General features: G+C 35.0%; 1 protein-coding gene across 7 annotated transcripts in view; it reads right to left on the bottom strand.

Annotated features, from left to right (window-relative positions):
- The window catches only part of LRRC49 (leucine rich repeat containing 49), a 51,367-nt gene that overhangs the window by 19,646 nt on the left and 3,748 nt on the right, over positions 1-27,973 (bottom strand). For 4 of the 7 annotated variants that reach the window (XM_054837250.1, XM_054837253.1, XM_054837251.1 and 1 more), the window contains 6 exons: positions 27,706-27,805; positions 26,618-26,821; positions 24,964-25,030; positions 15,671-15,814; positions 11,927-11,988; positions 5,234-5,381 (listed from right to left, as the gene is read on the bottom strand). In XM_054837250.1, coding sequence (XP_054693225.1) covers positions 5,234-5,381; positions 11,927-11,988; positions 15,671-15,814; positions 24,964-25,030; positions 26,618-26,821; positions 27,706-27,805 — 725 coding nt within the window. Of the gene's footprint in view, positions 1-5,233; positions 5,382-11,926; positions 11,989-15,670; positions 15,815-17,305; positions 17,993-24,963; positions 25,031-26,617; positions 26,822-27,705; positions 27,806-27,973 lie in introns of those variants that run through there. The other 3 variants (XM_054837252.1, XM_054837256.1, XM_054837255.1) reach the window with 3 other exon arrangements.

Genomic DNA, 27,973 nt, shown 5'->3' with positions numbered 1-27,973 from the left:
TTTTCTCTCAGCTTCCACAAGTATCTCTTCTTACTCCTTCATCTCAAAGCCTTCCCTTATTCCAGCCCAAATGCAAACTTTATGACACTATCCTCCATATGTGAGGGTTGACTGCCCTCAAGTTATATAAAGAATGAAATGAACTAATGCAAATTATGTTCTAACAAGAGTCTTTTATTAAATAAGATTTTTTCTTGTTCAAGAGTTTATCCTAACTATAGACATTTAAAAAAATACTATTCTTTTCTAAAGAAATTAACTCACCTAAAAAGAAAATATATCCTAGTTTTATGCAGTATTCACAAAGGCAGAATGCTAGAGAAAACATCTGAATAAAGATCAAGGGCCAAATGTACTTTTTATGGAAATCAAATCTGTACATATCTCTTGATTAGTCTTACACAATGCGTGCAATGAATCTTGAAAAACACAACATTCCCCCCCAAACCAACAACAAAACCCAGAAAACCTCAAAGTTATAAAACAAAGCACTTTTAAACTTGCCACAATTAATTAAAAAATCACCCCTTCTCTTTTAGCTCCTTCTGTCTCCCTTTTTCTTTGTTCTCCCTCAGTATTCTATTGTCCATAACTTTGTTCCATCTTTAAACCAAGCCTTGCTGGACAAGGGGAGATGCTTTTCCAGAAGGTCAAAGTGACAGATCATTACAAAAGGACTTGGATGTCCTCTTGTGTATTGAAACCTTCTGCATTTATTAGTTCTCCACTTCCCATCTAAAAACTTACTAAATGGCTAAGAAGCCATCTTCTCCTCCCCCCTCCAACACTCACACAAAAAAAAAAAAAAAGAAAGAAAAAGAGGGAGGAATATACTTCCTAAAGAAGCAGAAGTCTCACCTTCTGCTATAAGATTTTGAGGCTACAGGTTTACATTCTCAGTGTGAAGCAATAGTAGTGACAGAACACAAGAAGAATAAGGCATATTAAAGCTATCACCACCCTTTTACAGCTCTATTGGAAAGTTTTTATAAGAACTGTTTACATTCTGTAGCTTTGGCATGCTGATAGCTCCCCCTACTGCTACATGAGCACTGCCGCAACTGTAACACTAAGGATTTTGGCCAAACCTATCATTATATCATCAGTCTTTCAAAGAGGTCATATCCAGCAAGACCTGAGAAGGATCCTAAAGAGACCACAGTGGAATGCACGTATTCTTCCCGACTATTGCTTCACTATTATGCAAACAAGTTCTTTTTCAACAAATGATACCATTTAAATCACAGGAGAAAAAGATGCCAAGTTAGCACACAAGGAATGCAGCACTTTATTTCCATAGTACATCTACCTTAAAATTATTTAAATAATTTCACTGTAAATTAGAAAGTTATAGTATATGTGATATAAACTAGTTTAGATAATTAAAAAAAAAGAAGAAGAAGAATATGAAGAATGGCCTGGAAAATACATTTAAGCTTTCAAGGCATAAAGAGACTCAACACAGTACACTTAAAATACACAAAATTCAGCTCACTTACATAACAAAAAGTAGTCTGCCTTTGGCAAGTGTATGCCACAGAGGCTGATTTTACGCAAGAATGAAGTAAGACTATAAGGATGGTTCTAGTAGAAATATAGCTACGGAAAATAACAAGTACAAAATTTTTGATGAATCATTCTGTAATTGATATTTGACAGTGAGATATCTCTCCATTTTTTACTTTTAGTATTAGTTTAGTATATTTTCCCAAGATCTGATTTAAGAGAGAGGATTACGATCCACAAGAATGATTCCAGAAATTACTGAAGTATTTTATTTTCAAGTGGAAGAAAAAAAAAATTATGGATCCTTCCCTAAAAAAAACCAGAACACTCTAACAGTGGTGATGGAATCGATAATGAATTCTATTCTGGATAAAGCAGTAGAACCTACTCTCTGATAAGCAGAGAAATGTCTGAGCAAGTAATGAAAACCAAAACACAGCTCTCTTACTTTAAGAATCCCAAAACCTATAAAACCTCAACGAAAAGCAGCGAAGTTTTACTGTTAAAAAGATGTGGTTTGTCTTTCAATTTGGAAACCACAGCATATTTTTTTAAAAAAATATATATACACTATATATACACAGACACACGTAAAAATTCTGTTGAGAAAGTGTATTTAAAAAGTGATGGATAGCAAGTGTTCTTGGTTAAATAATTTCTCAGTAAGGAATATGTACACATTTCATTCATATTTTAATATTTTATAACATGTCTGCAGACAGTATCTGCTTACTGTTACAAAAGACTAGAGGAAAAAAGATCACAGCTAAACTGTATGCGCCACTGGATAGGTCTACTTTTTCATAAGTTCAAACTACAAAAGGTATTCAAAAAGCTTCAATGCCCAGAAAAAACAACCATTATAGTATGTTAACCAAACAATGCAAATGACTACATATGCAACCTGAGCCTGCTTTGACTATAACACACTTCAATTTCACATAAGTCTATTTCATTGAGCCATAAATCAAGTCACCTTACTTCACAACTCAGGTGGACTAAAGGTGTCACTGGTACAGACAGTTACTGATGGTTAGGCACAAGTGACCACCTGTCCAGCCACTGTAATTCAGCCTCCTCCCCGCTCTTTAAGCCTCTAGATCTATCAAAGTTTGAGAAAGTAAAAGATTTCCGCTGCGGTTTTCAGTTGAAAATCATCTTCTAGTGTGGACAACGAGTGTTTATAGTCTTACAGTGAAACTCGTTACATGTGACTGACCTCCACTGATTTCACCACCACTGGGTCCATACCTTGGTGGTTTAAGGCCTTAGATCTTACATTCAAAAATGGCTTAGGAATGAGATGGCCTATGAAAACACCAACTTCCTCACAGGTCAGAGTTTAAAAACCTGTCATAATATGATGCAATCCCTTGAATAAAGGCAAATCTGCCCTGAATTAAGAAGTATTAGAACAACTACAATGCAAAAAAATTTTATTGCAAGTGCATACTATTTGATTTTCATGGCAGCTATATGTTTCTGAATAGTTCCCTAAAGCAGAGGCAGTTACCACCAGACTTGCTCTGAAGTTCCCCTTCTCCAGAGAATCCTATAGAAAAGACCTGGCACCAAAAACCATAAGTCTTTTTGAAAACCAGTATTAATAAAGCTTCAAAGTCTCTTACAAACTTCTGAAAACATCCCTCAGATTTTATTCTTTCTTGAAATAATTTTCTTGTCCCAGTGAAGCCAGCAAATAAGAGTTAAAAGCAGAAGTAACAATTGTGTAAAACTCAGTTCTTGAGCAGAAGAGCTCCTGAACAGGTTAGTGAAGAATTCCTAGTCAGAAAGAACCAACATACTGATCCAACTCAGTTCTATACAAGACAAAGCAACGCTTAAGTTCAAAAAGGTCTGGACGCTCTTCAGACTGATGAAGAAAAGATCCTATAAATGTAATTAGAGTTTAGGTATATTAATAGAGTGAGAAAAAGCACATACCCAGTATTGTACTTCCATTCCCCTATGAAGTTACATTTACCCTTACAACTGATGGCAACGGCATGTTGCATTACTAGGCAGAATAGCTGGATTTGGCATTGCCAACTCCCTAATTTTATCACAAATCTCATGATACTTGTTATCTTTCTTAAAATCCCACTGTCTTAAGTCATATGATCATCTAGGTAACACCCTTTTTATTGGAGAAAACACATAGCACATTCTACATGGAGAAAACGTTAAAAAAAGTTCTCAAGGCTCAAAAACCAATAAAAAGAATGCAAAACACATTCTATTTACAAGTAGATTTAAGAGTGGTGCAACTGGTGAAGCCTGGTTTACTACGGCTTTTTTTCTTGTGGCTGATTCTCTGATGTTTAACAAGGTGCGAACCCAGATGAAGTTTTTCCCGTGGCTGTGCATTTCTAACAGCTTTTTCCCCATACAGATCCCATAGAGTCTACAAAAGAGTTTGAGCTCTTTCTACAGTTTTTCCCATCACTGAGAGTTCTACCAGGATCCATCTCCTTTCGAGAAGGGGCTGGGGGGGAGGAGGGAGAGACATTTTCTGTATGTGACTCAAGTTCCTAAAATAATACTGAGAAAACAATCTTTTTAAAAGCAAAGTGTTAGCGAATATTCAATTAAGTCAGTATAAATTCACAAAAGAAAAAAAACCCAACCACCCACAGAATACCTGCAAACAAACAAGTATTTAGTATTTTTGATGCTGGGAGTAAAACTCTCACGTCCCAAAGCACTTTATTTTTAAAATTAATATTTTCCACATACATGTTATATTTTACATCATAACTGACACTATTTTATACTCATGGTGGATTGGCTACAGGACAGCAGGATAGATGGTAAAACAACAGGTGCAATTTATAACACAGTCCAGCCTTTGTACAAAGCAAGCGAGGATTTAAAATAAGGTGTATGTATCAGCACCTGGTCAGAAAAGATAACACTGCAACACTGTTGCTTATGAAGCATATTATATCTGTTATCTTGCTGTTGGATGAATTTCTCTTGTAAGAAGGTCATGCTTACAGGTCAATTCTGAGTAGACACAGAAGAATTACCATGGCTATTCCTATATTAAGAGATAAAATAGTTGACTTAATGGTAAGGCCCCCAGCAATTACCCTTCATCCTCTACCTTACAGTGTATTTTCAAGAAGTCTGTAGGAGACTTAGTTGTCTGCAAGTCCCTTCTTCCTTATCAGGGTTACTTGAACTTGAGCAGCAGAAACAGAAATGAATGGGGAGAGTAGGTTAGGTGAGGGAGAAATACAGACAGACACACAGAAACTCTGTGATCACCAGGTTTCCTTAGGGAGGCTCACTAAAGAAACCAACAAGATTTTTAAATGAAAGAAGATACCAATAACACCAATTCCAGGGTAAACGGACTATTTCTTGGAAGAAATATGCTCTTCCCTTTAACTATACAGCAAACCAGTAAAACTGTGTTGAGAAAGTTCTAACCAAAAGCTTTGCAGATTCTCTCATGTCACGAGGCAATTGATCACACAATATTTACTAAAGAGTTTAAGCATTTAGAAATAAACACATTAAAATGTAAAACCTCACACCCTTACATAATACTGAAGAAAAAAGGTTAAAGATTTAACTATTGTAATGCCTATACACCATTCAATTCCATACTAAACTAATAAAAAATGCTGGTATTTTTAATATGCATATATACACAGAAAATCCTATATTTTACTTCTGATTTAAGGATCTATTAAGTTTGATGAAAGCAGAAATTTCTTACTGTGATTCTCTTCATATCTAGCTGTCGGAGCTGCATCATATGATGGAGAACAGTGTGTTTGTACCATGTCTCCTGAGCTATTGGATTGCCATCAAGGGTGATATCTGACAAAGATGAGGAATCAGCAAGGCACAGAATGTCCTCAAAACTGTAACCAAAGAAGTGTAAAGTTTTAATGTTATAGAGCAGGAATAATTTTGAGATGGAAGATTTTATTTCTTAAGGATAGAACACGAGTATTTACTTACATTGAAAAAGCCTACCCATTAATATTGTGTATGATAAATTATAACTATTTTGAAATATTAACAGCTGCTGCTGTTAAACTTCTTAATCTCTTCACATACAGATAAAAAGAGATGCAGAATAAGAACTTGTTAACTATGGGAGCATAGTTGCACCTAAAAAACTCTTAAAATAGGATACATATCAACTCATGTTACAAAAAATAAGACAAGGTGTATTTGTCATCAAAACCAGCATGAAAACCATGGAAAGAACAAGAAAAAAGCCAACCACAAATACAACAGAATGATCCTGGGTGTCTGCAACATCATTAAATATTGGAAGAAAACCAATTACAAAAGCATCATATGATCTTCAAAACAGATCTGTCTATTGTTCCAAGTTGAGTCTACTACAAACACTAACAAGTGGGCTTTTTAGACAACATCTCATTTGGTTTCCTGACAAAAATAACTGGCCTGTGTAAAACGTATTTAAAGATGTACAGCCTGTATCATGTTCCTTTCATTGAAGATGGAATGTGAAAAGAAAGCAGCTGACTCAAATACTATATTTAAACAACAGAGAAGTATTTAACTTGATTACAAAAAAAGCTGAACAGTCATAGAAGTAAATATGACTCCCCAATCCCTTTTAAGAAATTGATTGCAGTGTATAAATGTACAACCGCGCACTCATCCTTATACACTCTGGCTTTCGAAAGTCGAGTCTGTGTTAAGAAGTTAGTAAGTTCAAGTGGAAAGCACGAAATAATTAGACTTGGTACTTTTGAGAATGAAGTTAAAAATCTGAAAGTTACGAAAGAATCAATGATGATCACATAAAAATATAAACAGAGCATTACTTCAATAGATAAACAAATAATTAAAGACATTCTGAGATAAGAGACCATTTCTGAAGTGAAAAATAAGGAATTATTGTCCTTTTTTAATATTCTGACAACCTTACTGATTGCATCAACTGGTTATAGTTCTCCTCACTCTTGGTGGCAGCAAAAGTCTTCCTCTATTAATACTTGGAAGGATACCAAACCTTAAGTGTCCCCTGAACTTTGGGATCAGAAGTTGTATGCAGCATAGATGTTCATATTAAAGACTGTCATTGAATAAAGTGGCAACTGCCTTTATCATTGGTATCACTCAATTTTCAAAAAAGCATAGAATAATCTGCTGAGGACTAACATTCAGCCGCAAAGGGCTTCTGATCCACCAGAATGTCAGATTTTAAAATGAGATATCCCTGAAAGATTCTAGGTATTAGATAAAACAATTTCTGCAACAACAACAAAAAGCAATAAGGATAAAACACAAAAATAGCATCACCAAATAGCAATCTGTCTCGATCAGGAGAAGAGAGGCCTGGATACCAACGTAAGCTAGTACAAGTAAAGAAAAGAATTCACCCAATGAAAATCTCAAAAAAACCAACACAATTAGTCCAGCATGCAAGTAACTTCTACATGACATATCAAATAGATCAAGCAGAAAAATGACAGAGTGAAGTACCTTTCTGCTTAGTATATTAAACTAACATAAGAACTGATGGAAAATGAACTATGTACAGATCCAAATGAAGGCAGTAAAGGTGCTTAACATATCTGAAGAATTGGGCGGTTTGTACATGTAGTTAAGACTACAAGTTTGATTATCATTTTCTGCTTCTTTTTGTGATCCAGTTTCTTTTCCATAAAACAGCTTGTGTAACCACATTTGGGGAAGATCAGGCTGACATATTACTTAAAATACATACTCAATATGTTCTGAAGATAAAAGACAATCTTCCCAAATGATACAGAAGTTAGCAAGGCAAACTCATACACATGTTAGAATAAGAAAAGATAACTGAATTTCCATTGGGCTAGAATACATTTTGTCTGACAAATATGAATTCTTTTTGGTCTTCAAATTATGTAAATATATTTATTAAAAGCATTAAATATATTTACTCCAAACACTTCCTACTAAATATTTAACCAAGTAGTATTTTTGCCATTACATATGATTTACAGATTTATATTAAAACCAATCTCTTCAGGAAATGACAGAAAAGTTGAAAGTTTGCTAGTATTTTCAAGACCTTCCATTTATACATATTGCTGTGCTTTCAAATTCTCAGTGCTTCAGCATACCAGAACATTCATTCTGGAGCTAAAACAGATGTGCTTGCTTTACAGTGCTTTTAGCTGCCCTATTAAGCAGCTCAATTTTAGAATAAAACAGTAGTGCAAAATAGCTATGTCTTCACATCTTTGTATACACATATGAAAAAATAGAGCTTTAGAAATTCAATGTAGCAAACTTAATATACTGTACTTGTCATACTGGCATCCCAATCCTAAGCCAAGCAAAGCTTTATTGTAATACACTTACCAAACAGACTGCATACTTTACAACCAAGCTTCTGCCTGCTTCCCAGCATGCAGACTGCTGTGACAGAGCCAAGTGGTGACCACCCTAGGGGAATCAGAGGCCACATCTCAATGCTCTCTCTAGCCTTTGTTCACCACAAAGAAGTCTTTCGCCTGCTCATGAAATACAGAGCAGCTAGGGATGACACTGTTTCAGATTGCCTCATTCAATCTTTGAGTGGAATGTCTGCTTCTCTTTCCAAAAGACCTTCTCCTGCAGGAGTCCCACCAATCTATGGCAACCACCTCTCCTTCCCTGTCCTTCTTCCTTCCTAGATGAATTTATCTTTGCTAAAATTGTAGTTTCAGCAACACAGGAACAAGTTGTGAATTTGGGTTAAATTACCAAAAAAGTGTTTTCTGAAACTTTTCAGAATAGATCAGTTTTACATCTTGTGTGCATGCTCAGAGTCCTGCATCCAATTCTCCCCTCTGCCAGAGGGGAGGCAAACCCACTTCTCCTGCCTCAGACCAAGAACACGGAAATTACTAAGCAGCACAGTATTCTGGAGTGGTGTCAGCTCAACCTCCACCAGTGATACACATTCACATTTACAGATTTAGTAGGCAAGAACAGGACACAGGAACACTTGTCCTCTGTTACAGCCTACTTAGGATGACAGTCATTCCTTCTCTGTATTTTGCATCAGTGACTTTTTTAAAGCATGTTCCATAAAGGGGAAAAGCTCTGGAGAAGAGAAGGAAGGCAACATACTCGTTATAGTCTGATAGAACACCCAAGAGGGAGCTGTATGTTCCAAAAAACAACAACAAAAAGTTTCAGTCAAGGAGGAAAACCTGGGGTTTCCCAGGTTTCTAACCACTAAATTACTGATGAAAACAGATGCTACTAGAGTCAACCTTTCATTCCCCTTGTACTACTTTTGTTCAAGTATTTAACAATACATTTATAAATTTTCATTCTGCTGAGGAAAAAAAAAACCAACAAAAAACCATACGACATTTTCTTGTTTTTATTAGGATAAGAACATTCCTTCTCTCAGGTTTCCAATTCAGCAACCAAACGAAGAAAAACAATGACATGTTGTTTGAGCTGGTATCCTACTTTTTCCACGCGGCTAGACAACATGCCTTACTAGATAAAAAAGCCACCATAGTGCTGACCTGGACAGCAGCGTAACAGGGAAAATACAAATTTTGTTTCCAAGATTAAAAAAGTGGTCTTTCCTGGTTTCACATTTTAAAATATGAGCAATAACCCTCCTTCTGAATCTTAGTGGCATATCTTTCCTGAAGAAAAGTTTCTGTAATTTCTTCCCAGTACCACATGACAAATTCAAAATGTGGTTTCTCCCCACTTCTTTATAACTAGTTCTAGAGATACATACTACGTTCAGTTATCAGGTATTAATGCCTTCAGGTTGAAACTGCTAAATTTTGGGGGGCTGAAGCCAGAAGTAGGACTTGTTTCAGATCAGCATCAACTTCTACAGCATTCAGTTTTAGCTTATATTATCTTGCCAATACATCCTTTTTTACTAAAAGCTCTGCAGAGAAGCAGTAGCATTCTGAGGCCTTTTCTGAAGCATGAGGGAGAAAGAACATAAGTGATTAAACCAATGAAAGATTCTCATTCCTTAAATAGTGACAATTTTTAAAAGGCATTCCTGAATCTTTCCCTGAAATATTAATTCATATATGTCCATATGTATCAGTTTAAGACTCAACGATTTTTGCTGACATACACAAAATAGGAAGCAGCAAAACTTTCCATAGGAATGCTGCTTCGAAAAAGCTACTTTTAAAAGAAATTATCACTATTAAAATATTTTAATGAATGTATAACGTAAATATATCCAGGTTTTGGCAATATACTGTGTTTCCATTTGCAGGTTCTCCTCTATTTACCTACAGATAAATTAATTAGAATATCTGTGTATCAATTTGTCTAAAAGAAAAGTCAATTGTATAGACACAGCTGTTTCTAGGAAAAATTATTCTTAAAGTTACCCTATGGCACACAGTAAACCCAGGTAATTGATTCATAAAATACACAGAAAATCATTTAAAAGGGTTGTAGGAATGTTCAGTTGTAGCGCAGCAATTCACTAGTATCAGGGTTGCATAGAACTTCTTCAGTCAGTTCAAACAGTATCAAGCCAAATCTCAGAACACAGATGGTCAAGAATATACTTTCACATTTAATCATTTTTCTATTAGAAGACATATCTACTACATAACTCAAAATCAGGAATTAATGGGGGTTTTAGCCTTCAAAACTCCTATATGCGATAGAAGGTTATGATTTCAAAAACTCAAGCTAAATCCGATCACCGAAAGAAATTTTTCATTTGTTTGTTTTAAAATAATGACTGGTAAATAAAGAGTTAAATTGATCCATCCACCTATCTACCCACATATGTATACAAAGTTTATAGAAGAGCAATGTCTTTCATTTGACATTAAGATTTTATTGTTATACCTATTCCGACTACAAATTAAAACCAAATTACGTATTTGCATGAATGTTCTAAATAAGCATTTCTAGCTTACATGAAAAGTAAGACTAGACCTATCACTAGTTCAACTGAAACCCCATTGAATAAATAATAACCATGATAAGTACCAAGAAGCAAGCTACTGATTACATAAAGTTTGAGAAATCTACTTTAAAAGCCTCACAGAAAAACTGAAACATTTTTCCTTCTTTGAAGACGGTAAAAATAACATAAATTTGCATAAAACAATGTGATAAAGGAGTCAGAAAGCTACACAAAATATACGTATATAAAAAGATACAGAAATTCCACTGACTGCAGTGATGCTCCCTGATGGCAAGGGAGCCAGCTACTGCAGTCCTCTCATTGTTCTTGCCAAGCTAAGACATTTTTTTTAGAAAAACAGAAACAAAAGGCATGTTTCAATTCCGGAAACTATTCAAGAGAAGCAAAATGCTAACCTCTTCTCTTTATTATGCCAATTCAAAACATAAAATGAAAAGACTAGCTGATTAATTGAAGGGAAGAACACATTAAAGATTCCTGCAGTTCATCTTTGATTTTTAAATGCTTAATACCCATGAGTATTTAAGGAGATCTACTGCACTGGTACTTTAAGAACCTAAGGAATGCAGACAAGTAGGTTGGAGCTGTCTGCAAAAAACATAATGCAGGTTAACTTAAAATGTTCAAGTAGCTATTACAACAAAAGCTCATACTAAGTATAATATTTTACAGAGAAAATAGATACCACAAGAACAGCACAGTACTTCTGGTATTTAGAACGTGAAGCATCTTTCCCCTATCCCACATTAAATCATTTGATTCTAAGCAAAAGAAGGGTGGTGGTGATTAAGGGATAAAAGAAAAGAAAAAAAAGGACATACCAAACTGCAGATAATGTAGGCCCTTTTTTTTTTTCTGTTTTAAACATTGACGCTAGTATAAATGCAGACTCCAAAAATGCAGGAATATGAAAAAGCATAGAAGACAAACATTTCTATCTATTACAAAATGTACTTAGTTACTTGAAACTATAGAAGCCCTGCTTTGAAAGTTGAGCTATTTTGCTTCTGCCATCTGGTTTGAAAGGGAAATAACCATGAATATACTTTTCAGGCTTTATTAATATATGGACAAGTAAAATACAAGCATGAAATAATCTAAACATCGTAAGCAGAATCTGACTCAGCAGTTTGTGTAACTCCATAAATACAGTGATTGTATGTTAAATATAAATGTACCTTGTGTAATGTTGCTTTAACAGATATGTAGTTTAACAATAAAACAATATATTTACAAAACTATGTTTAATTTTGATCATCATTATAAATATGATAATTTTTAAATTAAAAATATAAGTTTCTTGGTAAAATACTCATAGTACAACTACATTTAAATGCAAAGGGTTTCAAGAATTTTTGTGTTTAAAGTAAAAAATACAAAATGGCTTATGTTATTTGATATGTTAGAAAAAAGAAGTATCTGCTTTCATAGTGTTTGCATTTAAATTTTAATGAAATACAGCTCCAATAGGATACTTCAAATTACTGATAGGAAGCAAATTGCTATTTCCCTTACCTAGATATATTGTTGAAGCTGAGGAAGAGACGTTGGAGACAGGGCAAAGTATCCACATCTTTCTAGAAGGAAAGATAGATAGAGGCATAAATTCAGTAGCTGAAAGTAGCTTTTGAACCTCTCTACTTTGCCTGATGAAATATTTTCATTTCTATATGCTATAACCATGCTGCAACATTGATTTCTGTTGAGCGTGCAGCTCCATTTCTCCCCAGTGCAGACTGCTAGGGAGTGTTTCAGTGCAGATATCTACTCTGCAGAACAAGCTGCATCACTTGCAAAGCAAATGATGTTAAAGAAAAGAGGATAAGGCTGCTGCTGGTTTCTGAACAGGCATTTGGGAAATAAGCCAAGGTGCTGTCTCAGCATTTATGCTGCAGGATGAACACACTGTTAAAAAAAAAAGTTTATTTTGTGACCATGCTGAAATAAGGTTTTTCAAGTGCATGCAGTACAGCAATGCAACTAGCACTAGCAGTGACTGTTCTGCCAGAGAATGATTTGAAGGACTCTGTCACCTTTACAATTAAACTTTATAAGAAGGAATGAGTTTCCAGAATGTGTAATTGTGAATTTAATATGTGCCACTAAAGACCTTTGCAGAAAGCCTCTAAATAGCAAATAATTCAAATATTAGTAAGATGAAACATATGGAATAAGATCAAACTTAATTTATGAAATATAAATCCATAATGGCCAGACAGCACAGCCTGCAGTGATTCATATACCATTCAGGCTGCACACCTAACATCTCAGTTGTAAGTCTGCATCTCCTCATGCTACTAAGCAACATACTCCAACTTGCAACCAGTAGACACAAACCTGTTACTTAAAGCACAGGAAAGTGCGACAGGGCTCACTACCTTGATTTTAGCCACTAATCAAATCTACAACCCTTCCTCCCTCCATCTGATTTGTGACATCTCTACATAGCATTCCAGAAGTAGTCCATTCTATCCAAACAGGTGAACATAAGGTGCCTCTAAACAAACCCTGCAGTTTCTATTAATGGAACACTGAACGTGAGCTAACAAGCATTGCTGAGACTCATAGCTCTGTATACAATACGCAATGCTTATTAGCTCAGGTCTGCAGTTGCAAAACTCCTGGTTCACAGCTGTTCTGAATCCTCCCAGATCAGACCATGGAAAGATTGAGTTCACAACTGTCTACAGAATTACATTTGGACACCCTCTCTATCCCTAAGGATACTTAGTGTTGATGCTTAAAGGGGTGGGTGCACATCATACAGGTGGATATACACATGAAGACCGGCATTATACAGTTTTGCACAGTAATTCTTAGGCAGCAAGGATTTTAACTAATCAAATAATTTTGCATTGGAGAATACAAAGTAATTTCCCCTGAAGACAGATTTTCATAACTAGTCCTCTTTCAAGTCTAAGATCAAGCTGCAGATGACAAACGCCAAAATTCTAAGCTCTTAATCCCTCAAAGGAATCAAGCAGGTCTGTCTTTCAAACAAAAATACAGCTCATCTTCCTGACAGTGGACCCTATTTCACAACTGAATGGAAAGTAAATAGACATTCTATAATTCATGATATGTATAGATCCATGCTTTTAATGCCATAGGAGACCCTTTGTAATCATTTACTCTGTTTGCTGTTCTCCAGAATAGTCAGACTTTTTGAAGACACTTCCAATCTTCTAAGATGTGATTCTGCTATAAACCAAGCCTCAGGACTGCCTTTTTATATCCTACAGTTTTGGACAAACTACAATTTATTCTTACAAAAATAACTACTTGTGATTCAAGGACTTCCAGTCTCTAATGAATACCTCATTGACAAAAAATGGTCCCAAATTTCCTAACCTAAGGCCAGTAGATTGTAAGAGATAATTATATGTTTAATCGCTCGTACAAGCCATAATCTAGTTAGATAACTTGAATTATTCAATAGTTAGCTGCAATGGGCGTGGTGTTCAGTATGGAACCTCATTTTGTTTGACAAATGAGAATATTATCTTTCCTACGCAAGAATAATACAATACACTTACAGCAGCTGTGCATGTGTGGGAAGATGAAAAATAAGGAAGGTTGACAAAAAATGTACTGAAAGTTACTTAAGTTATATTGATTTTATTTCATGATTTTGGGAGGGCAAACTTTCTTAAATTGAGGTTAGATTCTTTCATTTAAGGGAATAATCAAGTTTAGAAAGCTTGATTCATAACGATAGTGTTGTCATAGTAACTAACTAAAACACAGTCCAAAACCTAAGTTAAAACAAACCCCAAATTCTTTCCATGAACTTAGAGTTAAAATTTTGCTGTTAAGTACTACATCATAACTATATAATGATTAAAATGACATACTCCACCCCCCATACAGTCAACCATAAGAAAGCCTAAACCTCATCTTAAAAAAAAAATCTAAACCCTCTCCCTCAACTACAGCGATAATATAACAGTATCTCAGATATTCTTTCTATAAAGTGGTATTTTTTTTATTTCTGTAATATCCTAGTGCAGAAGATTCTGAATTTCAATACAGTAGTAGTGCAGTTTTCATTTTTTCAGGGTGTTTCTCCTCAAAAAAAATTAAAGCACATTTGAGTAAAGAAATACACGTACATTGCTGTATACAGAGAAAAAGACATCACCTATCATTAAAATAAGAAAGGGTTTCTATTTTAGGACACACAAACAAAACATCATTCCATTAGGATTTAACCAGGGTAAAAACTCAGAAAACAATTAGACAAAATAAAGTACTTCCCTGAACAGAATATCATCTTCTGAAACCACTGTCTCTGGCCAGGAACGACTAAAACATTAAATTGAGATATAGCAGAGAGTCCACGCCTGTAACTCACTAGTTTAAATTTCATGCTGACTCTCCATTTGTGACAACAGGAAGCAAGGAGAAAGTCCAAGCTACACGCAAGAGGAGTGAAAAAGCAGCAGCTACCAGCAAGAAAGAGAATTCTAGGCAACATAACTGATGTTGGGAGAAGGTACAGTAACAGAATCAGCAACAAGCAGGAATTTCTTATTTTTGAAGTGTAAAAACAATTCATATATGGCAAGTTGCAGAAATTTCAGAAAGGAAATGTTCAATTGCAATAGCAGACCAAGAATTAGAGGAATTATGAGGGCCAGAAAATATAGCTATTTAAGTACACTTACTGTATTATCTTCAAAAGCATTTGTTCAAATAATCTACTTTCCATACCTGAATGACAACTCATAAATTACAAAGTGAAAAGCTTTATTTTTTAGAACATAAAAACTTACAATGCTACATTAAAGCTTCCACTGGGAAATGCTGCTTTTAAGACCAATACCTATTTTCTCTATATTTGCCCCAGAAATATTCATAAGGAGATGAAATTTAAGATGGTCTGCCTGCTTAGTTGAGCTACAAAAATTTCTAGGAAACATACTTGTATGGAAGAAAAGTCTCTAAAATTATGTTAGAGCCACCAAGCTTCTTCAGAATATCCCCCCCTCCCCGAGAACCATCATGAGCTATCAAGATCTGAATCACTTCAAATGATCACATTTAAACAAAATAACACCAAAAATAAATTGCAGTTTGTTTCACCTTTCCGTTGTAAGAGTAAGTATCACAGCAGAACAAGATAAGCAACACAGTATGGGAAAACATAAGATTTCACAAATCTGAAATTTTGTGAAATCTATTATTACAATAATAGTGCATTGGCAAGAAAACAAACAAAAAAATAAAAAGAAAAGAGACAAGAGTTTCATTCCTTACTATAGCAGAGACTTGATTATGACGAAGGTTGAGCTCTGTGAGTGAATCCAGTCCATTAAGGTTTTCTACAATGGTTAGTAAGTTTCTGGCAAGGTTTAACACTCTCAGTTCACTCAAATGACTGATGTTTTCTATTTTAGTAATCTGTGAAAGAGGTATAATTACAAATATACATACTGTTTTTATTACATATATATAATAGATATACATAGCACATACCTTTTTGGAAGAGTATACATGAACTATCAACTTAATACAATAACGTGCTGCTTGTATATTTTTCTGAATCATGATAATCATGTCAAATTGCTGAAAACAAGCTACAGTCTGCTAGAGATTAAGTACTAGTATTCACTTCACTAATATCTTTCTAGCCATACCACAGTAAAATCAGTTGACACTTTCTTCTTTATCATCAGAAATTAGCTGTCCTCTTCTATAGCAGCAACCTTGAAGACACCATAAAACTAAGATGACACTGATGATATCAGTGTTATGCCAAAATGGGGAAATTTTGTGCCCAGTTAATCCTTCATTTCTCTGCAAAGGCACTCAAACACATATCCAAATCTCCTGGTACCTATTCTACAAGAATATGTGGCATCATATCTCCCTACCATCACAGAAGTCTGAACCAATTTCCCTTCACGCCTCTTAAAAAGCCAGTAGCAGCATTCACAGCTCTATCTACAGGAGCTCCACAGAAAGACTTTGCAGCAGGTCATGAGGACAGGAACCTGCTGCGAGTCAGGGGCAAGGAGCAGCCGCAGCCCTCTGAAGAAAGCAATTACTCTGAAATTGGAACTTGTAAGGAAGTTTTACAAGCAGGTAATTGCTGGAATCAGTAAGACATAGTCAAAAGTTAGAAAAGAAAGCAGCAGCATCCTTAGTTTGGATACACAGCACATTTGCTTGACAGTCCCCAGCACTTCTTCAGCAACTCATGACTTCCTGTGATTACAAAATGGAGGCATCAAACAAAGCGACTAAACTACAGTATCATCTGCTCAAGGTTTGTCTTTATACTTGATATCCTATTTTAAAGATTCAGGTTATAATTGACAAAAAAAAAAATCATGAAAAGATTAACAATCGCTACTGCCTCTTACTTTTGTCTTCTAGAAACGCAACCATGTTTTACAAAGGCGTTAATTATTACTCTGTTGACACAATTTGCGTGCATTTTCTACTGTTTGTATTTCTCAGAGTGATCCGCTCAAGGATCTCTATCCAGATATTTATTTCTCATAGTGGTCCAAGATCTGTCCTCCAGCATCTATCCAGACATTTACACAGGACTTGCACACAGCAACATATCACAGAGAAGATGAAGTACTGCCACTGAGCAGCGGGATATTCCTACCATATTCTTACTGAAACCCATGCTATATGCCAGAAAGAAGGAAGCAGGTTTTCCTACAGAAAAGGCTTCAGCCTTCCACAATGTACGGCAGTGCATCCAAGGATACACAGAGCTGCTAACAAGTATAATGAATTCCCTTTCAATTAGAATGATCATCCGCCAGACCACTGTAAGCTCCCTGCAACACCCTGTACTCAGGCATGCTATTCCTCCTCAAAGCTGCAAAAACCAATTAGATGCAGACAAGCAAGATCGTTACTGGTGTCGCACACCTTCCCAGTGATAATGAACTTTCTGATGCTTTAGACCAGTACAAATCTGGCCGTGCCAACTCCCAGAAAGTGTCTAGCAGTTCCTGGAATGGGAAAAGAGGTAAGGTAGCTGTTACTTAACAGTTTGAGAACACATAATGTTGTTGGTAATTTTCATATATATACAAACATCTATGTGTATATATATGAATACACATGTGTATATATATGTCTATGACATCTCTTGAATATGCTGCTGTAAAAAGTATTTCAGCAGTTTTTCCATTAAAAAGCATACAAAAGTAGATAGCAAAACTAAAATTAAATAACATCTTTAACTTTTGATTCAACTGCTAATTAAACTATTATGCATCTTCCATTTATGTGTATTATATGCAGAAAATAAAAGTTATCAGGACACAAAAATATTACAGCAAAAGGAACAGAAAATACCACTATTTAGAATAATATTTTTAAACAGAAAAACTTGTAAAAGCAAAGCCAAGAGCAGATGGTTAGCACGAAGAGCACAGACCTCTGCAGATGTCTGCTTAGTTAGAATTACAGCATGCCACAATGCAGAATATTAATGCTGGCATTTTACTGCTATGACAAAGATAATGATTTCACCAGCAACTACTCTTCATCACTTTGCTAAGTTTTAAGATTAACTCTACTAGATTTTCTGTTTCAATTATGCCTGCACACATGAATGTACACCAGCTTTTAATAAGTACTATTTGGTGCAGATTAGGTAAAGAGCCATTATCATCTCTTTTAAGAGGATTCAAATAATATTTCTTTTACTAAAAGTAAATTATATCTATGACTATTTTCTATTAATAAGAAAGACTATTAACCATTTTAAATTGTTTTTTCAAATACATAAGTCAAAGACTACTTTTAAACAATAAATTAAAAAATACTATTCTATTTTCTTGCTTGCTTTTATGTTTCAGTACTTTGCTATGAAATAGATTTATTTCAGAAGAGACTGTTATGCACCATCAATAATTAAACTGCACAAAAGTTACATCTTTTAACACACATTTATGACATTACTGAAAAGAAGTCCATGCCTGAAAAATCAAGGTTTTTTGTTTTGGTTTTTGATTGTTTGTGGGCTGGTTTTTTTCCTTTCCTTTTATTTATATCCTTGAACTTTTTGCAAGGAAGGCGATTTCCAGAATTAAACAGAACACAAAAATAACCCTAATGACTTTTTTTTTAATTTAACACATTATAGAATAAATTTCATTCTAAATAAAGTTAGAATGAAGATAAACTTGACTCAACTTTAACCATCAGTTCACTAGAAGACAGAGTAAAATCCATTTTAACCCTACCTATAATAGAAAGGTTTTAAAAGAGATTTATATGGAACATATACCATTTATACTATTTACTTGGATAGCAGAGATCAAGCCAACAAGCAGCGTTCTCTCCATAGACTATTCAGAGTGCTTGGAAGTACACTATTAAGAAATTAATTTTGAAGTAAACATTTAAATGTAAGTTGTAGTGCATTAAATATACCATGCATACAGTCACGTGCAGAGTCTCTGAATGACGCAATATTACATGTCCATATTTGCATGTTAATAACCATAGAAACAGAGTGTCTACATAAAAATTAATTAAATGTTAAGATGCTGTGTTTTCTTACAAATTGTTACTGGGCAGTATTAAGATCAAGAGCCTTACTAAATCATGTAGGAAAACAGGCACAGAGTAGTAGTATGATAAGGGAATTCATGTGTTGTCCTTTTTGTAAAGTGTAGGCATTGAGTGCAGTATTTCACAAGGCATTACACTGATTTTTTTTTTTTTAACTTTCTTTTGGATATTTATTATATGAAGGGATTTTCTTTAAGTAGTAATGCATTTAAAAGCTTGATTTGGAAAAAAAAAAAAAAAAATCATACAAGATTTATCATTAAGCATTGTGGAATACTATACCTCAATGTTTTCAAGTACATCCAGTTCCCAGTACATTTCTCACTTGGGCGGGAGAAGTCTCAAAGGACAGACCAAATCATATTATCCAAAAAACCCAACACCCAAATAAATCAAAATATTTTCCCCAAAGTGAATGAAAATGAAGTTTTCCTCCTTTGGTTCTTCCTCACCTCCAACCTCTTGGAAACATTCCAGTCTCAGAAATTTTACAATCTGCATTCCATCTATGGGATTGATTTACATCCCAAGAGAGAAGAGGACTAGAACAGGAATCTAGCTTTCCTCTTAACTGCTACTACTCCATGAACATTAACAAAAATAAATAGTTTTTAGTTAGGCTGTAGCACTATTTTTGAAGAAAAAAGAAATTTATATTCTAGCCATACCTGAATATTTATATTCTGCATCTGTTGAGAGTGACTGCTGAGATTTCTTACCTTACGTAGAACTACTGCGTATAATGGAAGAGTTAACATTTTTGTTTGTCTAATGCATTTCAAATACCTTTAATATAACTTATACACAAAATTTAATTGTTCAATGATCCTCTGGGATCACAGGTAACATAAGAGATACTGCACATTATTAACAATAGCTTTGAACACCAAAAAAATATTATTACAAGCACCTTAGAGTATTTCTGTAGTGAATTAAACTACTGAAGTAAGAATGAAAACTTTTTAGTCAGCTATTATGTAATAGATATTACACATAAGATATTTTAGTATTTTATTGTAAATATGTCCTAAAACATATGCAAAACATAAAGGGGAAAACATGGTAGTTAATAGAACAGTAATTTTTTCTTGCCAGATATGTGAGCAACTTCAATGTCTTCAGAAAGAATTGTGGAATATCACATTGACTGAAGAGTCAGTCTGGTAAAATGACTTGCCAAAAGGCATCAGGAGGATATCTACCAGATATTGTCCCCTTAATAGAACTACCTTTACTGCAAAAAACCCCTTATGTGTCTTCATCTTCTATTAACTAAGACATGGCAACTTCAAAAGGTAAAACCTCAAGTCAAAACCAGAGCTAGTATATAAATTAATACAAAGAACAAAAAAGCTGTAAAGTAAATTACTGTTCTAATAAATAAATATGAACCACAGAGGAAGACTCTGTAAAAACTGACAAATCAATAAGTTTGAAAAAAATTCAACTGTCTCATTTATCAACAAATAAATTGCCAAAATACTCCATAAAGTGACTTGCAATCAACCTTTATTCTCAAGCAGTAACAGAACTGATGAATAGAAGCAATCAGTGCAAACTACACAGAAAGTGTTCTAAAACCCAACAGATTTGGTGCATAATTTCATTAAATGTGTGGGATTTATGAACATCAAAACCACTGGAACACTCGTATCCTAACCCCAAATACAGAGTGTCATTCAATGAGTACTGTAGTAGGATGTTGATTCAGTGCACTACAGCTCAAGGAACTGCCACATTCATCCAATAAAGAGGTTTTTCATGGCTTTACAGGGGACAGATTTGCAATAAAGAATTGTCACTTTACTAGTATCCTCAAAAGAATTCTTCTTCTCTACTATTCTTTTGTTCTTCTATCTCCCCTACCACTAAAAAGAGAAAATAGGAAAAGAAAAAAGTTAGTCAATTTAATCTAAAGCAACCCTAGCCACAGAATCAGAGCATCAGTTGAGGTCAGAAAGGACCTCTGGAGACCATCCTTTCCAAATCCCCTGCTCAAAGCAGGGTCAGCTACACCAGGCTGCCCAGGACCATGTCCAGGCAGGCTTAGACCACCTCCAGGGATGGAGATTCTATCACCTGTCTGGGTAACCTTCTCCACTGTTCAGCCACCCTGAAAATAACATTTTTCTTAAGTTTGAACAAGTTTCCCATATTTCAGTTTATGCTCAATGACTCTTGTTCTTTTGCTGCCCATCACTGAGATGTCTGGTTCCATCCTATTTAGGCCCTCCCATCAGCTATTTATATACATCAGTAAGAACTCCCTGAGGCTTCTCTTCTCCAGGCAAAGCAAATTTCAGCGCTCTCAGCCTCTCCTCATATGAGAGATGCTGCATTCCCTTCATCACCTTTGTGCCTCTTTGATGGACTCGCTCTGCTAAGTTCATGTCTGTTTTGCACTGGGAAGCCAGAAGGATCACCTCCCACAACCTGGGGGCACCACTCTTCCTAATGCGGCCCAGGATGCTGTTGGCTGCCTTCACCATACGGGCATGCTGCTGGCACATGGCCAGCCCGTTGTCCACCAGAGCCTCCACGTTCTTTACTACAAAGCTATTTTTCAGCTGGTGAGCACCCAGCCCGTACTGGTGCAGGGGGTTGTTCCTCCCTAAGTGCAGAACTTTGCATTTCCTCTTCTTGAATTTCATAAGATTTCTCTCAGTGCATTTCTCCAACCTGTCAAGGTCCCACAGAATGGCAACACAACCATCTTGTATAAAGCTCTCCTTCCAATTTCCTGCCTTGTTAATAATGCAGGTCATCAATGAAGGTGGTAAAAAGCATTGATCTAGTATCAACTTCTAGGGTACAACAATAATGACTAGCCTCTAGCTAGACTTTGTGTCACTGATCACAACCCTTTGAGCCTGGCAGGCCAGCAGCCAGTTCTCATTTCACTTCATTGTCTGTCTATCTACTCCAAATATAATTTAAGTTGGTCTATAAAGATGTAATGGGAGACTGTGTCAAATACCTTTCTAAATTCAAGATAAAAAACATCCATTGCGCTCTACTCATCCACTGCGCTCATCATTTTGTTGTAAAATGTCATTTCCTACATAAATTCATGGTGACCGCTCCTGGTTGCCTTCTTGCTGTAATATGCTTGGAAATGGTTTCCAGGACTATTTGTTCCACCACTTGCCCAAGGATTGAGGTGAAGCTGTCTCATTTCATAGCATCTGACACATACTCATTTGTATGTCATCCCTGTTTTAGGCCAGTTACAGTCTACACAACAATTCGCTCATTGTGCAGACAGCATTCAGGCAAAATTTACATCCAAGTTTTAGCTTATCGACAGCTTGCTTGAAAGAATCTGTGATTTCTTCCTGGACAGTTTGGTATCAGAACCCCTTCTATTAACTTAACTACAATGACAGGTTTTGTAGTAAAGTTCCAAACACTTTCTTGAAAAAACTAAAACCATCTTTTTAAATTAATACAATCAAAACATAAATGCAAAACCAAGTGTGCAGGTCTGAGTAGTGCCTTTAACAGTATGATTTTTGCACTGTGGCCCAAGAACATCACATTAAGAAAATCCTGAAAATATTCCTGGCAACAAGATACAGATGATACCACAGAGACAGCTGTCTTTTCTAGAAAACAGCCTTAAAGTTTTGTGCTGGATCAAGAATATCTGTTTCCCCATGTACACGGCATTAAATAATTTCTCACATCTGTAAGAAACACGGCTTTGAATGTAAAATGAAAATGAGAGTACCATAAAAATATCTGTAAGTATAAGAAAGTATGATTGAAAAGATGGTAATATTAAGTAACCTATAGAGTCTGTTTCAAACTTTTTGGAAGAGAGCAACGGAAAATGACGTCCAGAGGAAATCTCATATTCACACAGCACATACAGATACTCATACTACACTGGCAGTCAATGACACTGTTGTACACCAAAAGTGAATTACATTTTTCCATAGTTATAAGAAAAGAAGATGTGATGCACACCACAAAAATGCTGTTACACCTTGTACTTGAAATAAGAACCATCCTGATAAAGGAAAATTGCTGCCCACTACTGGTTCCAAATCATAAGACTAGATTTATTGTAGATTTTTTTTTTTTTTTACTTTCCTCTGAGAACTGGGGGCAGGATAATGCCACAAGCAACCTAAGGAAACAGATGTATTAAGAGCTTATTGAGATAAAGCAAATCCTATTTTCTACTATTTTTCATTATGACTGACAAGAAGGATGTTCTGTTTCTGCATTCTTGATTCTAATTGATATGTACCAAATTAAAGAAAAAAATGTATACATTAAAGATAGGACGTTGTATCAACAGAACAATGATCAGAATCCAGTATTTTGAACTATCTACCAAAACTTTATTTTTAATTCTACTGATTTGTTGTTTAAATTGCTATGTTCTGTAATATTGGAACATTTAAGATAGACTAGAAGGCTGCCATAAATAAAGATCCCACAAATCTCAAAAAAAAAAAAAAAAAGTTAAGTCAGATCACCCCCTTTTCATTATTAAATAAGCAAACAACAAAAAAACCCCCCAGATTTCAAAACAAGACACTAGTACACTAAGCTGATGTGTCTCAAACTCAGCATGTCTTCCCTTATGCCTTCTGATTTAATATTTACTCCTGATACAGGATAATTTGTTCTCTGGACCAGAGCAGACCTATTATGAAGCTGATACAGCAGCAGCCAGTTGGGCACTATGGCCAAAACTCCTAATGAAGTTCTAATTAATGTAAAGCAATTTGTACAGACACTTGAAAGGGGAAAAAAAAAAATCAGAACTACTTCACGATCATTTGTAAGAGTTGTGCATGACCTACATTTCATTTCCATTAGTGATTCTCCACTTATGCTATAGAAGTCTGCTGACTGGCAAAGTTGCATGTCTAGTCTGCAAGTATTTTTAACATAAAAACATACCCACACTCCCAAACTTAGAACAGCAGTAAGAAAAGGATTATAACTACACAAACACTTTGCCATCTCCAAACATAGTCACTCTAAGACTTCAAGGGCAATGTCATTATCTGTTCCTATACTGCCTCTGCACAACATGCATACTATTGGGCTAATGTTATTCAACAAAGTCACAAACTTATTGTACTACATAAAACAATAACTCATTATACTGCAAGCTTCTCTTTCTTTTCTTTTAAAAAAAAAAAAAAAGACCAAAACCAAAAACTTTCCCATTCCCCACTGTCAAGCAACTGTATAATAACGAACACACAGAGAAATCAGTAAGACGTCAAAACTGCCAGAACGGGAATCCAGAAAATTCACACATTATATAGTCACAATAACCATATGTTGTTTTAAACAGTTCAATCATGGAACATTTTGTATCACATGTTTTAAATTTATTTTACAAAAAATACTATATCTGACTTGTCCTTAGTACTCCGTGCTGCTTCTAACATACCCATTAAACAAGAATCTTCCTCTTGTATGTACTACAACTAAAGCTTTATGCACCACTTAGAACTGACTGCTTAGTCTCAAATTGGGGAAAGTGAATAGGCATTAAGTGACAAGTCCGTGCAGAAGCATGAACCAATCAAGAGCTTGGACTCATTCTGCTTTTTCCTGTGCAAATTGTCTGCTATAGATATGTAAGGCATCTTGTTTTGTAAGATCACCAATAGCAGAAGCAACACAACAATCAATGGGGCCTTCAATTCTTCTATGACTTCTAAGACTCTGTTACTTTAACTACACCACAACTACTTGTGCTAGATCACTCTTCTGTAGGTGAGTGATATTATACTCAGTTGACTCAGCATTTTAATCATTGTAACCTTCCAAAAGTACAATGCTCAAAGTACAAGAGACTTGATACCAAGATTCAAAGTAACCACCTTTTATTAATTTACTGACTTCTGTGATCTCAAGAGTTGCAGAATTTGCTACCAGTTCCTTTTCAAAAAACAATAGTTTGGTAAAAGACACAGGAAATGCATGATGTCTACACAAGAAATGTAAATAATCAAGTTACCGTACTGTACCTGATTTCCATGAAGATCTAAAACATCAAGATTTTTTAGGTTCTCCAGATTTGTGATCTTCTTTATTCTGAAAGATTTCAATTATGACAAATTATTTTTCATATTAGATGAAAAGTATCTTTCATTTTCCAGCTAATACAAAACTTAGCCATTTGTTCCTGCCTACCAAGAGTAACAGAAGAATAACAAAGTTCTGAACCATGTAAAAAAAAAATAATAAATCAAGTTTAGACTATCACCTTCCTTTCTGACTGTCAATAATGGAATACCAGCAGTATGTACGTGGCTCTTCTAGGAAGATGAAAAGGGAAGGAATACTTGCACCACTAGAAAACAAAGTCAATAACCAAACTATCCAGATACCTAAATAATAAAAGAAGATTATTACTAGCAAATGGCTAATTCCAAACCAGTTTAAAGAAAGACTATATGACACAGGCTTTTGAGAGTTCGTTAGAAGAATACAGAATTTAAAAAAAAATAAAACCAAACCAAAAAAAAAAAACCAGAAAGCCACTGGCCCTTTCTAGATTATATACATCTCTAGATCTGGCAGTATTTCTTCTTCCCCTATACAACTTCACTGTCTTAAAACTTTCCTGTCCTGTTTTCTTAGATTCCAAACTTAGGTTATTATATGCTCAACAGCATCATCTACTGGCTGATGATTATGCATTTGCTTCGAGAATAATCAAAGATCACAGACAGATCAAGCTGAAAACAAGTTGCTAGCAACTGTGTCTGATTTTTAATCATTTATGAATATGTCTTGTCCTAACTACCTCCAAACTACACTGCTACATAAACAAACTATACAGCACTCAATGTAGTTACAATTTGGAAAATAATTTCTCAAAACAACTTAAAATTATCCTTCCCATGCTGCAATATTTTGCTATAAACAGAATTAATTTCTAGAGGTGAGATTTTTAATACAAAAGCTATAACTTCTAGTAACATACTGCCCTATTGAAAGTTGTCAGGTTTGAATACAGGTTGAATTAGGAGACACATTCTTTGTAATCCACGCAGAACTGAAGTTTACCAGTTCTTCCTTTAGTTAATATAAAAAAAAAAAAAAAAAGGAAACCAAACAAAACCTAAGCACAATCCTTAGATGTATGAGCAATTCCACGGATACTTCTATTAAATTATTAAAGGCTACAGGATTTGAACGGTATTTTTTGAAAGTAATACAACTTGCTAGCTGTATCTCCCAACAGCACAGAATCTATAAATAAGCAATAAAATCCACGGTTCATCTGTTTGATTTTTTCCTAGCTAAATACCTCAAGCAGAAATACGTTGTATAGGTTATAAAGAATAAATGAGTACTTTACATGATGTGAAACGAGATTCCACCTATTATATAAGAATGCATATTTAAGAGCCGATAAGAACAGAAAATATTAGATGGAAACACATAAAATACTTCGGAACTGTTGCTCTAATTTACATAAGGAAGGAATTTTCTGGAGAACACTATAACCAAAACCTGCGTGCTTCCTCAGTGGGATCCCCAACACTGAGCTGGTGTTAGGGACCAGCTCACCAGTCTCACAGCCAATATCACAATCTAAATACTTTGTAAATAACAGAAACAAAGATAGATCAACAGAAGTAAGGTGCTTTAAGATAGTTTTATTATTTTTACCTGTTCTTTCCCAACAAAAGAACTCTTAGGGATCTAAGAGTTGAAAGTCCACTTATTTCCTCTATCTGATTATCATATAAATCTAAGAAAACAAGATGCTGCAGATTAGAAATATTTTGGATCCGAGTTATAAAGTTATGCTGGAAATTCAAAAGACGAAGATGATCTTCCCCATCGATAATTGGGCACACTGTCAGTTTTTGCCTGGAAGGAAAAAGAAACAAAACAGATAACCCATGCAAGTAACAAATTGGTAATCCACCTTCTACGCACCCACTGTGAGTGAACCGAGGAAAAGTATATTATCTCAATTAAGGTAATAATAACGTAATTAGGTTTGTGAATTAAACTCTGCAAATAAGGCAGTAAACTCCTTACTATAAAAAAATAAGCATGTAAACATAGCAGAAGTGCTTCCAAAATTCTCTGAAAGTCTGTCCTCTTAATCAGTTACTTGTTACATGGAAACTACATGGAAGTTTTGTGTTGTGACCACATTAAAATTTAAACAGACACAGCCTGCCAATTTTTTAACTTTTTCAACAGATAGCACATAAACAGAACTCAAAGTGCTCTATGTCTATGCTATTTTTCTTTGGTTTATATAATTTTACATTTGAAATATAAATACATTAAATAGTAAGTGTTAATGTGAAAAGTAAAAGATACAGGAAATGATACTGAGAAGTGGTTATTTTTATTTTAGGATTATTCCAGGAGGAGTCCTACTGACTCAACAAAACTTTCTGGACTACATGGACCTTACCCCCATTACAAAAAAAGTTACAATTAAAGGGAGAAAAAAAAAAGACCATTTTACTGTCCATACATCAGATTAGAACTGAGATACAGCCTCTTTCTACAGATTACTTGCATGACCTTGCATTCGACTCTTAAGCTACAATGTCCATTGCAATCTTAGTTTGCAATGAAAAACCCTAACTGCCTTAGGTGACTGCTGTATGGATATATTCATCACAAGGACACTCATACAGAATTTCTCCACAGGACACATTTCTTCTCTCAAAAACACACACACATACACAAGAGTCACAAGCTACGGTGTGTGTACTCCATAACCATCTCACCTTTCCAGAGTAAGTCTATCAGAGTTCAGTACTTTTTCTTCAGCAGTACGTTGCAATACAGGAAATGTTATTGATGAACTGCTCCCAAGATTTGTGTTATCTATCAGAAAATCATACAGAAAATATATGAACTACTTCTTTGTAAAATAGTTTCATTAACTACAGATAATAAATGCAGATTTTTCTTTCTTATTGAAAGAGTTACACAGTACATGAAAATGCAGTTTGCCTCCATTCAATACTTGGAGTTATCAGTTTTCTTTCCTGC

The sequence above is a fragment of the Grus americana genome, chromosome 10 (genome assembly GCF_028858705.1).
Source record: "Grus americana isolate bGruAme1 chromosome 10, bGruAme1.mat, whole genome shotgun sequence".
NCBI classification, from domain to species: domain Eukaryota; kingdom Metazoa; phylum Chordata; class Aves; order Gruiformes; family Gruidae; genus Grus; species Grus americana.
The sequence above is the reverse complement of the archived record's forward strand: the minus strand, read 5'-3'. Positions and strand labels throughout refer to the sequence as shown.